Source organism: Helianthus annuus, chromosome 11 (assembly GCF_002127325.2).
Source record: "Helianthus annuus cultivar XRQ/B chromosome 11, HanXRQr2.0-SUNRISE, whole genome shotgun sequence".
NCBI classification, from domain to species: Eukaryota; Viridiplantae; Streptophyta; class Magnoliopsida; order Asterales; family Asteraceae; genus Helianthus; species Helianthus annuus.
Genome location: NC_035443.2, coordinates 155957659 through 155973872, shown reverse-complemented (window position 1 = coordinate 155973872; position 16214 = coordinate 155957659). Strand labels below are relative to the sequence as shown.

The 16214-nt window shown below is 35.6% G+C and overlaps 2 protein-coding genes and 1 long non-coding RNA gene across 3 annotated transcripts; 1 reads left to right on the top strand and 2 right to left on the bottom strand.

The window, feature by feature from the left end:
- Positions 1-4096: 4096 nt before the first annotated feature.
- On the bottom strand, positions 4097-5943 carry LOC110891184. Its single transcript, XR_002565086.2, has 5 exons — positions 5831-5943; positions 5673-5753; positions 5490-5606; positions 4927-5000; positions 4097-4335 (listed from the first exon to the last, which is right to left on the bottom strand). It is a non-coding gene; the product is annotated as an uncharacterized LOC110891184 (long non-coding RNA).
- Positions 5944-7202: 1259 nt separating this feature from the next.
- Positions 7203-9675, top strand: LOC118484368 (probable serine/threonine-protein kinase PBL28). Its single transcript, XM_035980414.1, has 2 exons — positions 7203-8207; positions 8734-9675. Exons 1-2 carry the CDS (start codon positions 7533-7535, stop codon positions 9640-9642), a joined length of 1584 nt encoding a protein of 527 aa, XP_035836307.1. The 5' UTR covers positions 7203-7532; the 3' UTR covers positions 9643-9675.
- A 1844-nt stretch (positions 9676-11519) lies between these two features.
- Positions 11520-12146, bottom strand: LOC110888856 (secreted RxLR effector protein 161-like). Its single transcript, XM_022136358.1, has one exon. The coding sequence runs from the start codon at positions 12144-12146 to the stop codon at positions 11520-11522; it is 627 nt and encodes a 208-aa protein (XP_021992050.1).
- Between the last annotated feature and the right edge of the window lie 4068 nt (positions 12147-16214).

Sequence of the window (16214 nt, the reverse complement as noted above, 5' to 3'; positions counted from 1 at the left end):
TATTGAATTATTAAAATCCAATAACCCTTTATATAATAGTAAAAGTAGTGTTATTCATCTACTTATTTAGTATTATTTGATATATAAAAAATTATGTTAACCCATGTTTGACTACAAAAATAATGGTATTTCCATACTATAAAAAGCATTAAACTTTATTTGTAAACTTTGACCGTAAATAATTTTGTTTGTGTTAGATAATACTTGATGAAAGTTATATGATTTAAGTGTGTTTTACAATTATATTTATCGGATTAATTTTCATCAAGTTTTATATAACACAAAAAATATATAATTAAAGTCAAAGTTTATAAATAAAAACTTTGAAAATTCAAAATATGACACTTTTAATGGGATGGAGAGAGTATTTAACTTCATGGCTTTATAGTCTAGTAACATTTTAAAGGTGAGATAAGACCTTAGTACTAATAGGTTTTGGGTTCGATTCTCATAAGGGTGTTTTTTATATATTTATTGGGCTTCGTCCTGAATTGGTATATATGCATTATGCCTAGTGGAGATGGATATGCCGCTGGTGGCACAATGATACTCCAGTGGTCCGTCAGTGATCTAAATTTCCCGTTCGAAAAAAAAAACTATTGTTTATTTAAAGTATTACTAATAACAATTTTCTGAAATTTTTGTTCTTTATTTATAGAGGCAGTGAATATGTGGATTAGGATGGGTGTCTCTTAAATTCTTAGTTTATCTGAAACGTGGCTTTCCCTTAAGTAGAATACTCCAGCAACTTGTTTTAAGATATGTATGCGAATAAAGATATAAGGTTGGTCAACTTAAGTCAAAGAAGCAATGTTTTTATATTGTTTTTTTAGGTCACGTGTAGTCATAAAGCTCTTTGTGGGGCGTTATGCGACAAGTGGCGAAACACGTAAGAGAGTGAATTTATAGGGCTTTATATATAACTTGAGTGTGTAGTGGGATATATATATGTATGGAGCTTTATATATATATATATATATATATATATATATATATGGAGCTTTATATATATGTATTTATATATATGTGTGTGAGTTGAGATGAAAGGGCCACGCTGTGAAAATTTTCGCGAGGACGAGGGAGAGGCCGCACAAGGCGCCCCCTGTAATGGTGTTCACGGGCGCTATGGGGCGTTATGAGAGGATGAGTTGCCATATACAACCCCATTACAGGTGGTCTTAGGATTCGTAAAGCAAACATGTTTTCTAAATGACCCCCTAAGGTTTGGCACTTTAATCCAAAATTCAAACCTTTGAGTATCCCAACTACTACCAAAGTCAATTACACACTGTACTTCAATTAATTCAAGTGCCTAATTCTTTTTAGAAACAAGTCCAAAACCTTGATTTGAATCGAGTATCTCTATTATAGACAGTGGCATACGGTGTCGGCTAACAATTTCATTTATATATACATTCTAGCTAACCTTTCCAAAGAGTAACTTTCATTGATGGGTAGAAAATGTGTTGATTTGGTCAGCCTATATACTATAATCCATATTGTATCATGCCCTTTCTGTGTCTTTGGAAGTTTAGTGACAAAATCCATGGTTATTCTATCCCACTTCCATACTTCCATACTAGTAGTTCTTTTTGTTGCAATAATCCAATAGGCTTTTGATGCTCAACTTTTATTTGAAGGCAAGTGAAACACTTCTCTACGTGTTGAGCAATGGATCTTTTCATTCCAGGACACCAATAATGACTTTTTAAGTTCTTGTACATCGATGTATTGTATATTTGGACCTATGGGCTTCGTCTAACAACTTATTTTAGATATCACCAATCTTTGGTATCCACATTCTTTTATCCAACCTTAGAATTCCATCTTCCCCCTTTGTCATCAACTTAAGTTTTCCCTTCATATGTTCTTTTTTCTTGAGATGGTCATCTTTTAAAGCTTTAATTTGAATCTGATTTAAATCGATTTTAATATCCAATCTTAAAGCTTTTAACCTAACTGGTTTGATTCTCTCCTTTATGCCCGGATGGTACTTAATTATACAATTTTAGTCCTTAATTAATTCCATCCACCTTCTTTGTCTCATGTTTAACATTTTCTGGTCGAATATGTGTGTGAGACTTTTATGGTCTATATATATCACACATTTGGTACCATATAAATAGTGTCTCCATATCTTAAGAGAAAACACTCTGGCATTAAGTTCGAGTTCGTGTATGGTATAACTCTTTTCGTGAATTTTTAGTTGTCGTGATGCATATGCTATTACCTTTTCCCTTTGCATCAATACACAACCTAGACCATTATAAGATGCATAACAGTAAATTACAAAATCTTTATATCCTTCGAGCAATGATAGGATCGCATCAGTGCTTAGCTTCTATTTGAGGGTATTGAAGGATTCTTCTTGCTTGACCCTAATGAAATTTTGTTATTTTCTGTGTTAAGGCTGTAAATGGAGTAGCAATCTTTGAGAAGGCTTGAATAAATCTTCGATAGTATCCGGATAGCCCAAGAAAACTTCTAATCTCCGTAGGCGTCTTCGGAGCTTCCCATTTAGATATTGCTTCAATCTTTGCTGGATCAACTTGAATCCCCTTTTTGTTTATTATGTGCCCTAGGAATTGAACTTCTTTCTTTTAGAATTCACAGTTAGAAAATTTGGCATATAATTTCTATTTTCTTAAGGTGTCTAGAATTATCCTTGGATGCTCATCATGATCTTCTTGACTTTTAGAATAAATAAGTATGTCATCTATAAAGACAATGACAACCTATCTAGATACATTCTACAGACACTATTCATTAGATTCATGAATGCCCGTATCTAGTTCTAAAAGCAGTCTTAGGTACGTCTTCTTCTTGAAATAGTAAGTAAGTAACTGGTGATATCATGATCTAAGATCGATTTTAGAAAAATGACTCGCTCCCTGAGGTTGATCAAACGAATCATCTGTTATGGGCAATGGATATTTGTTTTTAATGGTGATCTTATTCAGGTCGCGGTAATCAATCGCGGTAATCAATGCACATACGCATCGTTCCATCTTTCTGCTTAGCAAACAGTACTGGACCTCCGCAGGGTGATGAACTTAGATATAGAAAGCATTTGTCTAATAGTTCCTGGAGTTGCTTCATTAACTCCTTCATTTCCCAAGGTGCTAAACGGTATGGTGATTTAGCTACCGGCTTAGCTCCCGATTTTAAATCGATTTTAAATTTTGTATGTCGATCTGGTGGAAGACCAGACTAGTCTTCTGGAAACACGTCTAGAGAGAGTGGTATAGCAATGGCGGTGGTGGCACAATGATGGCGGTGGTGGTGTGATGGTGGTGGGGGTTCGATGGAGGTGCTGCCCAACCAGATTGTAGAGAGAATTTGTAGAGAGAGAGTTTGTGAGTTTTATTTATTTTTATTTATTTAAGCGTATATGGTAAAAGGACCAAAATACCCTCATGTGGGGTCCACTTGGTCCGATTTAACCATGAAAACTAATTAAGTTATGGCTAAGGGTTTGCAAACACCGAGGATGTTTTTTTGTACTTTTTGAAGACAAAGAACATAGTTTGTAATCTGGTGCAAACATAAAAGACGATTTTTGTAATTTACTCTTTTCTAATAAAATCCCTTAAAATGTACATCGAGAGTGTTGAAAGTTTCAGTTATTAGTAACTAGGTTAGAACCTTGTCTATTACACAGGTTGAATAACTAAAGTTTTATATACTAAATAAAAAAAAACTTATATCTTTAAAAAAGTTGTGTATTGCACTGCACGGGTTGAATAAACTCGTGTATTATCGAATAAATATAATGTAATCACTTAACACATTCTTGAAGATATGTTTAAAAAATAAACTTTGATATACTATTTCTTATTAAAATATAAGAGGATTAAGACGTATTGGGATAGTATTTTAATCATAAAAACAATAATACAATCTTAATAAAAATATGATAGAATTAAGACATACTGGAATCCTAATTTAGTTACATATATACATACGCTAAAATTTTATGTTCGAGGTAAAAATATCTAATAAATAAATTTCAATACATTGTAAACCTTTTTTAAACGGCGAGAATAAACATTATTTAAATTATTTATATACGAGAATCTTAGTTATTGAAATGTAAGGCCCCAAACTCGGGAACCCGACTCGTTGGTAATACGATAAGCAAACATAGTTCTAGACCAAAATGTCATCAATACATAGCGGAAAAAAAATTTAAATGAAGTACGAAGCAAACTTCAAAGTACCAAACGACTAAAGTGTTTTAGTTGTTCAAAACACGGGAAATGCCAAAACATTAAAAGATGCCGGGTAACCACTGCCTATGCCAAAGAGCCGCCAACATTCAAACCTTCTTCTTACCTAAAATACATGCTAAAAATCGTCAACCACAATGAGTGAGTTCTATAGTAATAAGTTTTTATTATAAATTTTCTTTTTGAACATTTTAGTTCAAAACTTTTGAACCCATTCCGGTTCTAATAAAGTAGTTCGCAAATCGTCATTTCATTCTTAAAATAATAGTTTGGCATAAGTACAGTGACTACATGCCCAGGTCACATAATGCAACCTAACATAACCGTTGCAACCCCGAAGGTCACAACAACATCTCGTATAATCCGTCGTCACCGTATAATCCGTCGTCACCCCGAAGGTCACAACAACATCCCCATAATCCGCCGCCACCCCGAAGGTAACGATAATTGGGTCACATCGACTCCACCACTTGGATTAATGTTTCCCATCCCGCATAACCGTCGCCGCCCCGAAAGCAACGACCGAGGACCCGAGGCCCTCAATTAAATAAATAAATAAAATAGTACACGTACGCAAATAATTATTTTAAATCAAGCTCTAGCACAAAATATACATATGCCTACTAACTTAAATCACTTAAGCATGTATTTCAGCCCAAAATAATTAAAACATAAAAAGATGGGCAATAGAACTCACCTTAATAAAGTGTCCGGGTTAACAAAAGCTGGAGGAACGAAACGAATCACGAATCCTACGATAACTTCAACAACCTACACGTTTCGAATTGCGTCAACAAAACCTATTCGCCTCGAGCCTATCTTTAACCCAATGATATAAAAGTATGAAAATTAATATATTTCCAAAATGGATCCACCAAGATCTCGTTTAACTATAATTAATGGTTTTACCTCATGCACACATGCATGAAATATTAGACATGATCAACATGCATATTCCACTAAAATTCTAAGTCCACTAGTTTGAAATACACTCCATAAATTTGAAATGCAAACTCCTTTTTTTTTTGAAACAGCAAACTCACGGCTCATTAGTCAAACAACAACTCAGGGCTCATCATTATTAATTTGAAACACAACTCCATGCAGTTCCCACCCTCACAATGAACCCTCTGTAATCCCACCATTATATCCACAACTACCTTATCAATCATCTGAATCATAACCATCTTAAATGGTTATCAGTTTTCACCCCAACCCCAAGCCATGAACTAATCATAAACACTACACACAGACGGGTACCTATGATTGCTTGAGAGATTGTCCAGAACCGAGATCGTTTCACGAACCGCGTGTGATCACCAACTAAAGACTCACTTCTAACGGAGAAATCGTGCACCGTCAAGAACTCGCGATACCCTAAAGAATTATACGATCCATCAATATTCGCTTCATAACGAGCCTCGGTCAAGACGTTAAACTTACCCGTCGTCTTCAGAGGAGAACCAAGAAACCAGTCGTCTTCCGTTTCTTTGCCTGTCGCAGTCTACCGCACCCCGCGACACCCTAATCAATAACTTTCTCGTTAACCTCCATATATAATTAAAACCATGACAAAGATCAAGTTCAATTCATCATCATACCTGGGTTTGATGAACCAGACGCTCGAAGTCTTCTCCTTCCTTTCTGATCAACGCCGCAAGGCTTGGTAAAAGTGGTTATGAGAATTGACCGTTCACGATGGTAGGTTTTAGATATGGAATGTGATAATAACACTTACATTAAAACCCCCTGAGTTAACTCTTGTTGTGGCTTTCTTCCAAAGCTACATAACTTTCAAGTTTTGCTAATTACCACTTGCACCCCAAAGTTGTTTGGTATCCATAAATTCATAATATTCATAATGTAGAACATATGTGAGAACTAGGGACGTTACATGAAATATATTTTTTTAAATCGTTATCATGATGTAGGTCTGAAAAGAAAGTTATCCACTTAATCGATCACAACCACTAATAAAGTTTAGAAATGCTATCAAGATCAAGAATTACAATTTTTCATATTAAAAAAAAAGAATTGGATATTAAAGTGTTTAGAGCATTCATATTGGTAAAAAAAGAATTGGATGTTAAAGTGTTTAGTGCATTTATATTGGAGCTCCATATCTTTCTATATAATTTAATTAAGGAATATTGGATTTTAATAATCCTAACTATTCGATTTTGTCCGCCACCAGTCACAGCTTTAAAAATAACCATCGGTAGTCCTAACTTTTAACATATTGGCCTCCAATGGACCCTGACTAACAGAACCCTAACGTCGTTAGTCTTCGGTCGTCGGAAAAACGTTTTTTTTGCACTATGCATTATCATCTAATTATTTATAAAATCTAATTTTTTCATTTGATTTATGAATGAAGTTAAATACGTTGAATACTTTCAAGTGTTACAATAGATACTTTCTCAACTTCCCTTTTACAGTATTATTTAATTTTATTTAAACTACATAAAGATTAACATATATAATCCTCTTTCTTACCAACAATTAACTTAATTAGTTGATCTAGCAACTTATTTCACTTCAATAAAACTTAGGCAACACATATTAGTAACAACAATTTTTAATTTTAGCAAATCTATTCATAGGCTTGTTATAGGCAACAAACAATAAATTTGACCAAGCTTAACCCAAAGATTTATATTGGTTTTTTATATTATCACTCAATGTATCTGGGCCTTATTTACTTATTTAGCTAACTATAAATTCGTGGGCTTGGAAAAATGTGGTGGACTGGCCCATGGTAAGCAAACCAAAAGTAAAAGAAGGGCACATGAAACAAAAATAGGGGTGAGTCGTCTGGGTTCCAGAATTGCATACTCCACGGATCTCGCTGGAACTTTCATTGTGGTGCGAAGAGGGTGGATTTAGATGGATATTAACTTCATCTAAAGAGATATTAACTACTCAATTTCTTTCAATTCACTACTCATCTTTCTACCTTAGTTGTAACTCCCTTGTCACATATTTAATTTGCAGGTGGGGAAGAACTTGGAACACTTGAAGATTCCTCTCACTCATATTCAATTAGCAACCCATGATTTCTCAAAGGAATACCTAATTGTAAAGTTCTCGGGTGGCTGTGATTTCTACAGAGCAGAACTCGAGCATTATGATAAAGAGAATCCATCATCCAAAACACAGAACACTGTACTTATCAAGCGCTACCTTTTTGGAAGTAAGTGGTATGGAGAAAAAGAGTTTCTCACAGAAATAGAAATTCTTTCTAGTGGAGTTAAGCATCCCAACATAGTCAATCTGCTTGGATTTTGTCTTGAAGAGTCTGAGATGATCCTTGTCATTGACAATTTTTCTAATGGATTTCTTGGTGAGTATTTGGGAAACCTCACAGACAAACGTTTTTTGACTTGGGAAAAACGTTTGAAAATATGCATTGATGTTGCACACGCATTGAAGTACATTCACTATGAGATTGAAGACCAAAAGACAATAATAAACCGTGATATAAACTTCTTCAATATTGGGTTGGACGAGAAAGGGGGGGCAAAGATTGTTCACTTTTGGTGGTCTGTATTCCTGCCACCATATCAAGAAGACCAAGCTCTCTATCTCAACTCGATTGGAAGAGTGTGCTCCATAGATCCAGAATATGAGAAGACTAAGAAATTAAAAAGAGAATCAGATGTTTATAGTTTCGGCGTAGTTTTGTTTGAAACTCTGTGTGGGAGATTAGCTGATGACCCAATTTACCTTAAGGAGAGTGACTTAGGGCTGGCCCATGTAGCAAGACGAAGCTTCAGCGCAGGATTACTAGAAGAGATTATAGATCCTATAATAAAGGAAGAAATTGGTGAAAACAAATTTGTTCTAAATAGAGGACCCAACAAGGATTCTTTGCACACCTTTATTACAATTGCACACCAATGTGTGGCGGAAACTCAAGATCAGCGCCCAACAATGAAAGTCGTAATCAAGGAACTTGAGAAAGCATTATTCTTTCAAGTAAGTCACTATTCTAAATTCAGTTTATCAACACCTAGTAGTAATCTGTGTGACGGTTCACTGTTATATAGAAAACAAAATTAGAAAGCTTTATGAGGATGGGTTCAAATTACATAAAATTCATTGTTAAAAATCCTTTCCACATTATAATGTCTAGCATCAACCTATCAAGTTTACTTTTTAGACATTGTAGGAATTTATCAATCCTACCTTTTAGACTATCAAGTTAGGACTTTGCTAGATTTACTTATATGGAAATATAACAATAAATAAAAATTCAATCCAAAACCTTTAGAAAACACAGTACAGCGCATATTTAATTCATAAGGGACATTTATCAATTATCATCATATTAAAATCATGTTGTTCAATGTTTGTGATCAATGATGTGACCCAATAATCAATTTACTCATCATTTATAGTTTTTCATAATATATAGGAAAAGATAATACCAATTTAGTTTTCTATTACCACTTTATTATAGTTATCAATATATTTATTTTATTTGGTGTGTCATGTTTGACAGAACAACAACAAGGATAACCCCAAAATGTCACTTGAAGACATAAAACGGGTGACACAAAACTTTCATGATGACAATTTCATCGGTGGGGGAGGATTTGGTAAAGTCTATAAAGGAAACCTTCAAGATGGAGATGGATTTAAAACCATTGTTGCAAAGCGATTGGATACAAGGTTTGGTCAAGGAGAACAACAATTCTTTAGTGAGCTCCAAATTCTTTTGGATTATAAACATGAGAATGTCGTTGGTCTTGTAGGCTACTGTGATGAAAATGATGAAAAAGTCCTTATCTATGAGTATTTGTACAGGGGAAGTCTTGATAGGTATTTGAATGATACTTCTATTACATGGGTGAAACGCCTTAATATATGCATTGATGTTGCAAGAGCGTTGGATTTCCTACACGGAGGAGTAGGAAAACAAGCAAAGGTGATACATAGGGACATCAAAACTGAAAACATCCAGTTAAACAATGATTGGAAAGCAAAACTGGCTGATTTTGGGCTTTCGCTAATATGTTCAATAAATGAGGAAACAGACTATATCATCAATCATGCATGTGGCACAAAAGGATACGTGGACCCACTTTATAGACAATCAGGATTCCTAACCATAGAATCCGATATTTACTCGTTTGGTGTTGTTTTATTTGAGATTTTGTGCGGGAGATCAACGTTTGCAATTCACAAACATGAGGGTCACTATCTACCGGCATTCATTAAAAAAAACTTTGAAGAAGGAAAACATGCTGAGGTGGTGTTCAATCAAATTAGGGAAGAGATTCTGCCGAAATCATTGACTACATTTCAAGAGATTGCCTACCAATGCCTACATCTTGAACGAGAAAAAAGACCGACTACAAAAGAAGTTTTGATAGAACTTAAGAAGGCAATGGAATTACAAGTAAGTTAATCATCATAGTTTTATGAAAGCTAACAAAGATCATTTAATGAATATAATATAAACCAGAACTTTAACTTGTGTTCCTTTAATGACCTAAAAAGTAATGTCTGGTTACTTTTTTTTTTTTTTTTTTTTTACCATTATCCCTTCCAACTGAATTGGAAACTCCAAAAGCAGTATCTTTTGTTGGGTTTCTAACTGTTATTTACGAATTAGAAATGAAGGAAAATAGAAACTTGCTGCTCAACTTTCTCTACTTTCATTCCAATCAAACACCTTACTTAAATACCGCACTCGCAAATATCCCAAGAAATAGTGAACAAACCCATGACTGACCCACTATTTAATTTACTTGACACAATCAAAACCCATGAAATGAACATGTTAAAATCAATTTTCTGCTGACCCGTATCCGACTTAACCCATACTCGACCCGATCCATCAAGATTATCCAACATCTTTGGTGCCTGCCAATTGCATTCTGCAATTTTATAATTCCGATTTTAATATCTGTTTGGCTTTCTCATAGTCCTAGTTGAATTTGAATTCGGAGTTTAAATCTGATTACGTGGTGAGTGGAGTCATGTTTCCTTAATTCAGACACAAGTAATTGAGCTTTCCGGTGAATTGAACAATATGAACATGACTGGCAAAAATTTCTGATATTCAAAACATGGAAAAGATGTTACTTCACCAAACCGAGGACTCAGCTGAATTTGGCTGTTATAAGTTTGATATGTTATAAATATTTTTTATGATTTATCTAGTGGAATTTTAAGATAGTGACAACATCTTTGTGATATTTACAGGTTGGACATGTGGACTCAGGAAAGTCAAGACTCTCAAGAAGGCTGCTACACCTTCTCGGCCAAATATCTCTGAAACAGATACTTTTGGTTGGTGTATTAGGTGGGGTGGGCTGGATAACGGGTTCATGTTTTATTAACAAACTGGGTGGATTAAATTGAACTTTTTTTTGCATATAACTTAATTTGTTTGTATAAATGAATGTCATGTTGATGCTTCTTTAGTTTTGTATTTACTTGTTTAGAGCATTCACATTCAATCCATCATATTCTCACTCTAAGTTACACTAAAAAACACTACATTTTCTCTCTCATTTTCAATTAAATAATATTTTTTATACCTTTATCATTACTTTTTCTCTCTCCTACACTCACAACCACTTTCAAAATATATTAAAAAATTATAGGGGGTGAACAGTGTCCCCCTAAATATACAGATAAACAGTAACATTTTCTCTCTCCTCCACTCACAACCACTTTTTATACTCTTTATATTTTAAAAACAACACACACATAATTTAATTCCTTGGATGTGAATGCTCTTATATTGATAATGAACTTTCATTTAGTTAAAAAAATGTTGGAATTGATATTGTTTGTTTAGGGTTTTGATATTGAGAGAAAACGAAGAGATCTTGTTCTTGAATAAGAATTGGTAATTTACATCAGTGATATTACAGGATATATATATGTTATGGTATAAAACCATAACCGTCGCTACCTATATAATGTTATACAAATATAAGAAATAATACTAAGCATGTATTATATCTAAACTAATATTAGATCTAACTTATAACTATCCTTCTAATACCCTCCCGTAAGTTAGATCGGCCCAACATTCAGCAGGTTCTTTATCCTCATGAAATCTTTAGGCTGCAGGGCCTTAGTGAGTATATCAGCAGCCTGTTCTTTCGTTGAGCAGAAACGAACTTCCACTTCATCATTCTTGAGTAGATCACGTATGAAGTGATATTTTACTCGTATGTGCTTGCTCTTTCCATGATAAAGAGGATCCTTGGCTAAGCATATGGTTGACTTGTTATCACAATGAATTGTCGATGGACAATCCATATTCATTCAAAGATCATTGAGAATCCCCTTTAGCCATAAGGCTTGACATCCTGCCATCAATAAAGCTATGTACTCTGCCTCCGTTGATGATAATGATACTACCTTCTGCTTCTTCGATTGCCATGCTATTGCACCAGATCCCAGATGAAAAACATATCCTGATGTGCTCTTGCTATCATTGATGTCACCTGCATAATCACTATCACTATAACCTGTAAGTTTCCCTCTGCTTCCTTTTGAATATATTATTCCATGATTCAGTGTCCCTTTCACATATCTAAGAATCCTTTTCCCTGATTCCCAGTGGCTCTTTTTAGGCCTTTCCATAAAGCGACTTATTCTGCTAACAACGAACAGAATATCTGGCCGAGTGTTTGTTAGATACATCAGACATCCAACCAGACTTCTATACATGTTTTGATCGACGCTTTCTTCTGGATCTTCTTTGGTTAACCGAAGTCCATATTCCATTGGTGTTGAGATAGAATTACAGTCTCTCATGTTAAATTTATCTAGCAGATTTCTTGCATACTTTTGTTGAGATAGTATGATATTTCCTTCTTTATAATTGACTTCTATTCCTAAGAAATAGTGCAGCACTCCTAGATCTGTCATCTCAAACTCTTCTTTCATTGAATCTTTTAGTTGTTTGATTGAATCCAGCGAGTCACTGGCTATGATAAGATCATCCACATATAATGTTGATACACTTTTTGTGGACGCGACTCGGCTGGGTTCGACTCGGTTCGGTTCAACTTGGTTTCGACACGGTTAGGTCCGGCTTAAGCCCGACGTCACGACATTCATCCGTCGTGCGCCCCAGAGTTCGACACGCGAACCACGGAGCGCCGAAAACCAAGTCCCGAAGACACATCACCATGACATCATCATTGTGATGTGATGATGATGTCATAGTTGTTGAATTTGTGAAAACAATTGACCGAAACATGTATCTGGGCCAATCAACATACATCATGGGCCGTAACACTATTTTGGGCTTTGACTTGAATTTGGGCCAAACCTTCATACGACGAAACTCAATGTGTTTCGTCGACTTTGTCATGGCCTGCCCCTGTTTCGTCGTCTGTTGGGCTCAGACAGGCCCAATGTCGTTTCGCCGGGTCCTTTTTGTGTTTCGTCATGGTCTGTGTCTGTCTAGTATAAATACCCCTCATAGTTTCTGTTTGAAACTGATGAGTATGAGAGAGCTGTGAGACTTAGTGAGAGTCTGAAAACATTGTTTGTATATGTTTGTGGTTGTACTCATCCCTAATCAATAGATATTGAATCTTTGGTTACGCGTGTGTTTTACACTGTGTTTGGTTTGCACCGTCACGGGGATTCCGCACCCGTTACCGTGTTTTTTATAAACAAGGATAGGTTTTCGTATCGGATCCTCAGATTTCGGGACCTACAAGTGGTATCAGAGCTTTGGCTCTTTTCCTTGTTTAAAACCAAACACTGTTTTGTTTTATCAAGCTTGTTTTAAGTGATTTGTAGAAACTGTTGTTTTGAAAAGTTCATATTTTCTGGAAAAATAGTTCAAAAATCAGTTGACATTGTGTTGTTTTTGCTGTAAGTTTTAGTGAAAACCCTTTTTATTGCATGCTTGTATGTTATTGTGGGTTTTTATTGAAAGTTTTAGCAAAATCTTGTTTCCGAAAATTTTCCGGTGAACTACAGTGGCCAGAAAATCATATAGTTCATCTCAGTTCATGTTGTTCTTCATAAAATCTGGGTTTTTGTTATTGTGTTTGATGAATTATTGATAAGATTATAATATTAATAATTTGAAAATTGTGTCTTTCAAAGCATGGCATGGTGTAAGTTTGAAAAATGGTGTCTTGTGTCAGGAGATAAGGTTACTTCACCCACTCTCTATCCTTATCTATTTGTTGACTAAAAAAAAGGTGACGAAATCCACCAAAGTCCACTGAAGTTTTCGTCAAAATACATTGTCACATACAAACAAAATTTCTATGGACAAAGTAAACAATTCTGATTGGGCCAAATTATCCACTTTCACCTGTTTAACATAACTACTGGGCCGACATTTTTTTTAATTAATCAGATTGCATGTGCTGGGCCGACACCTTTTTAACAGCTGGGCCGAAATTTCTTATTTTTTTATCAAATCGGTCTAATCTAGTTTAAGTATATCAAAAAAGGAATTGAGTTTCGTCGCATACACACAAATCAGTTTCGTCGCAATACATATAAATCAGTTTCGTCGCAGTCTTTATCCTTCCTGTTTCGTCGACTTTACCAATCATTTAGTTTCGTCACTGATTAAGTCAAGTTTCGTCGATCAAGAATCAAGTATTTCAGTTTCGTCGACCATAGTTCAGTCAAAGAGTTTCGTCGTTTGAATCATCACAGTTGAGTTTCGTCGAGTGGATCATCTCACACACAAATAAGTTTTGTCGATCAGTTCCACTCAACATTCAGTTTCGTCGCATAACAAACACTTTAGAGTTTCGTCGAGAAACTTGTCAAATTTCAACAGAGGACTTGTAAAGGTGGTTTAACTGTCTGTATTTAAGTGTGTGATCAGTTTTTCACATACATACATCAATCATGAGTTGTACAAGTCCATGGGATTGGAGTACGGACTCACAACCACTTCAAAAACCGACTTCGATGGCCGAATATTTAGCGAGTACCATACCTCGACAACAACAGTCAATAAGTGCAAGTCAATGGGCATTGGTGTCAAATCAAAATCAAAGCATTCAAAATCTATTGCTTAGTGAGAGTGAGACGAGTAGCAACAATCGGCCACCAAAGTTAAATCACATGAACGACTATCCATCATGGAAGGGTCATTTCCACACATACATTCAAGGGCAAAGCACCGAGCTTTGGACATGTTTCATTACTGCATGCAATCCTGCCCTCGAAGTAGCAGCATCAACTTCAGCGGGTTTTACGAATATGCTTGAAAACGACAAAAAGGCATATGATCTGGAGAAGAAGGCGTATGCTATTCTCACTCAAGCACTTCACAAAGACATCTATCATCAATTCTCTTATTATAAGAACACGAAAGATTTATGGGATGCATTGGTAGCGATAGGAGAAGGAAATGCAGCTTCTAGAAAGACACGCCATGATTTATTGAAGAAAGAGTTTGAATCATTTCCATTCTTGGATAATGAAACTCTAAATGATATGACTTCTCGCTTTTATCATTTGTAGTGAAATGTGTTCTTATAGTGTTGCTGCAACTCATCAGGAAACGATTGCACGGTTTGCTGATGCTCTACCTCCTAAGTGGAGTCCATTCATTGAACTTCTAAAGCATACGGGCGCTATGGATACAGCCAATGGCACTCTCTATGAATTCATTCAGAAGTTGGAGCACAAGGACGAAGAGGAAATTCGGAAAGCTAAAAGGATTGCACCTCCTCAAAACACAGAAATGTATTTGCCTGGTTTTGGTCCTTCAGCTAGTTCTAGTTCCATTCAGCAACCGAAGCTTCAAACGGCGTTTGTGTCCGATACAAGCTCATCACCGTTTCCACAGTGGAATCAAAGTGCTTATCTTTCGCAATCCATACTCCAACCACAAGCCCAACCACAACAATAACAAGCACATTATATCAACAATCCTTCATCCCAAAACACCAACACTGTCAGAGTTGATACTTCCAATCTTTCAAAAGTCAGTGTAGAAGTTGCAAAGGAACATTTGGAACTTCTCAACACAATGTTCAGTTCCTATTATGGATTGGTAGCAGGTCAAATTGGAAACATCAATATGACCAATGAAGATTATCAGCAGATAGACCGTGATGAAATGGAGTTAATGGATATCAAGTGGGCGTTTGCAAGTGCTGTTAGAAGGGCAAAGGACTTCATGACTCGAACTGGAAGAACAAGCTTGGAAGGCAAAAATGATACGAAGTACGGGTTTGATATAGATGCGGTTACATGTTTCAATTGTGGCGAAAAGGGTCACTTCAAACGTGAGTGCACCCGGCCAAGCAAACAGGGCAATCAGAATCCGTTTAGAAATCAGACGAGTACTTCTAATGCAAATCAAGACAATCGTGAACGAAAGATAGTAGCGGTGAACAACAACCAGAACCAGTCTGGACCTTCAAACACCAACAGAGCATTAGTTGTTCAAGCTGATGAAGGGTGTAATTGGTCTGTACAATTCGGAGATAATGATCAAGAAGGAGGAGGAACCGTATACTATGCAAAAATCATCAATCACATCAAGCATGTTCACAAGGAAGAGTTTTCTGAAAGTGATGATAGCTCGGGTTATAGCGGGAGTTCAGATGAAGAAAGCTCGAATGCGGGAGATTATAATTCTGAAGATGGATCTTTTTTTTTTCTCAGACTGCCTTTGTGGCAGATGTCTCATCCTCTACGAGTCAGGTAAAATCTGAAACTCCTAGCATATGTAGTGATTGTCTTGATATGAAACATAAATGTGCTGAATTGAAATGTGAATCTGAAACGGTTCATAGTCACAATCAGAGTTTGGTTATTGAACTGTCAAAGTGCAAAGAGGCAAATATGGCTTTAGTTAGAAACGAAAAGGAATTTAAATATGTAATTGAAACCTTAAAGAAAAGTGTTTCCGAAGTGAACAAAGTTGTTTATCATAAACAAGTTAGTATTAACGATTACATTAACATCGTTGAGGAAACCAAAAAGGAACTAGCCATTGCCAAATGCGAGCATGAT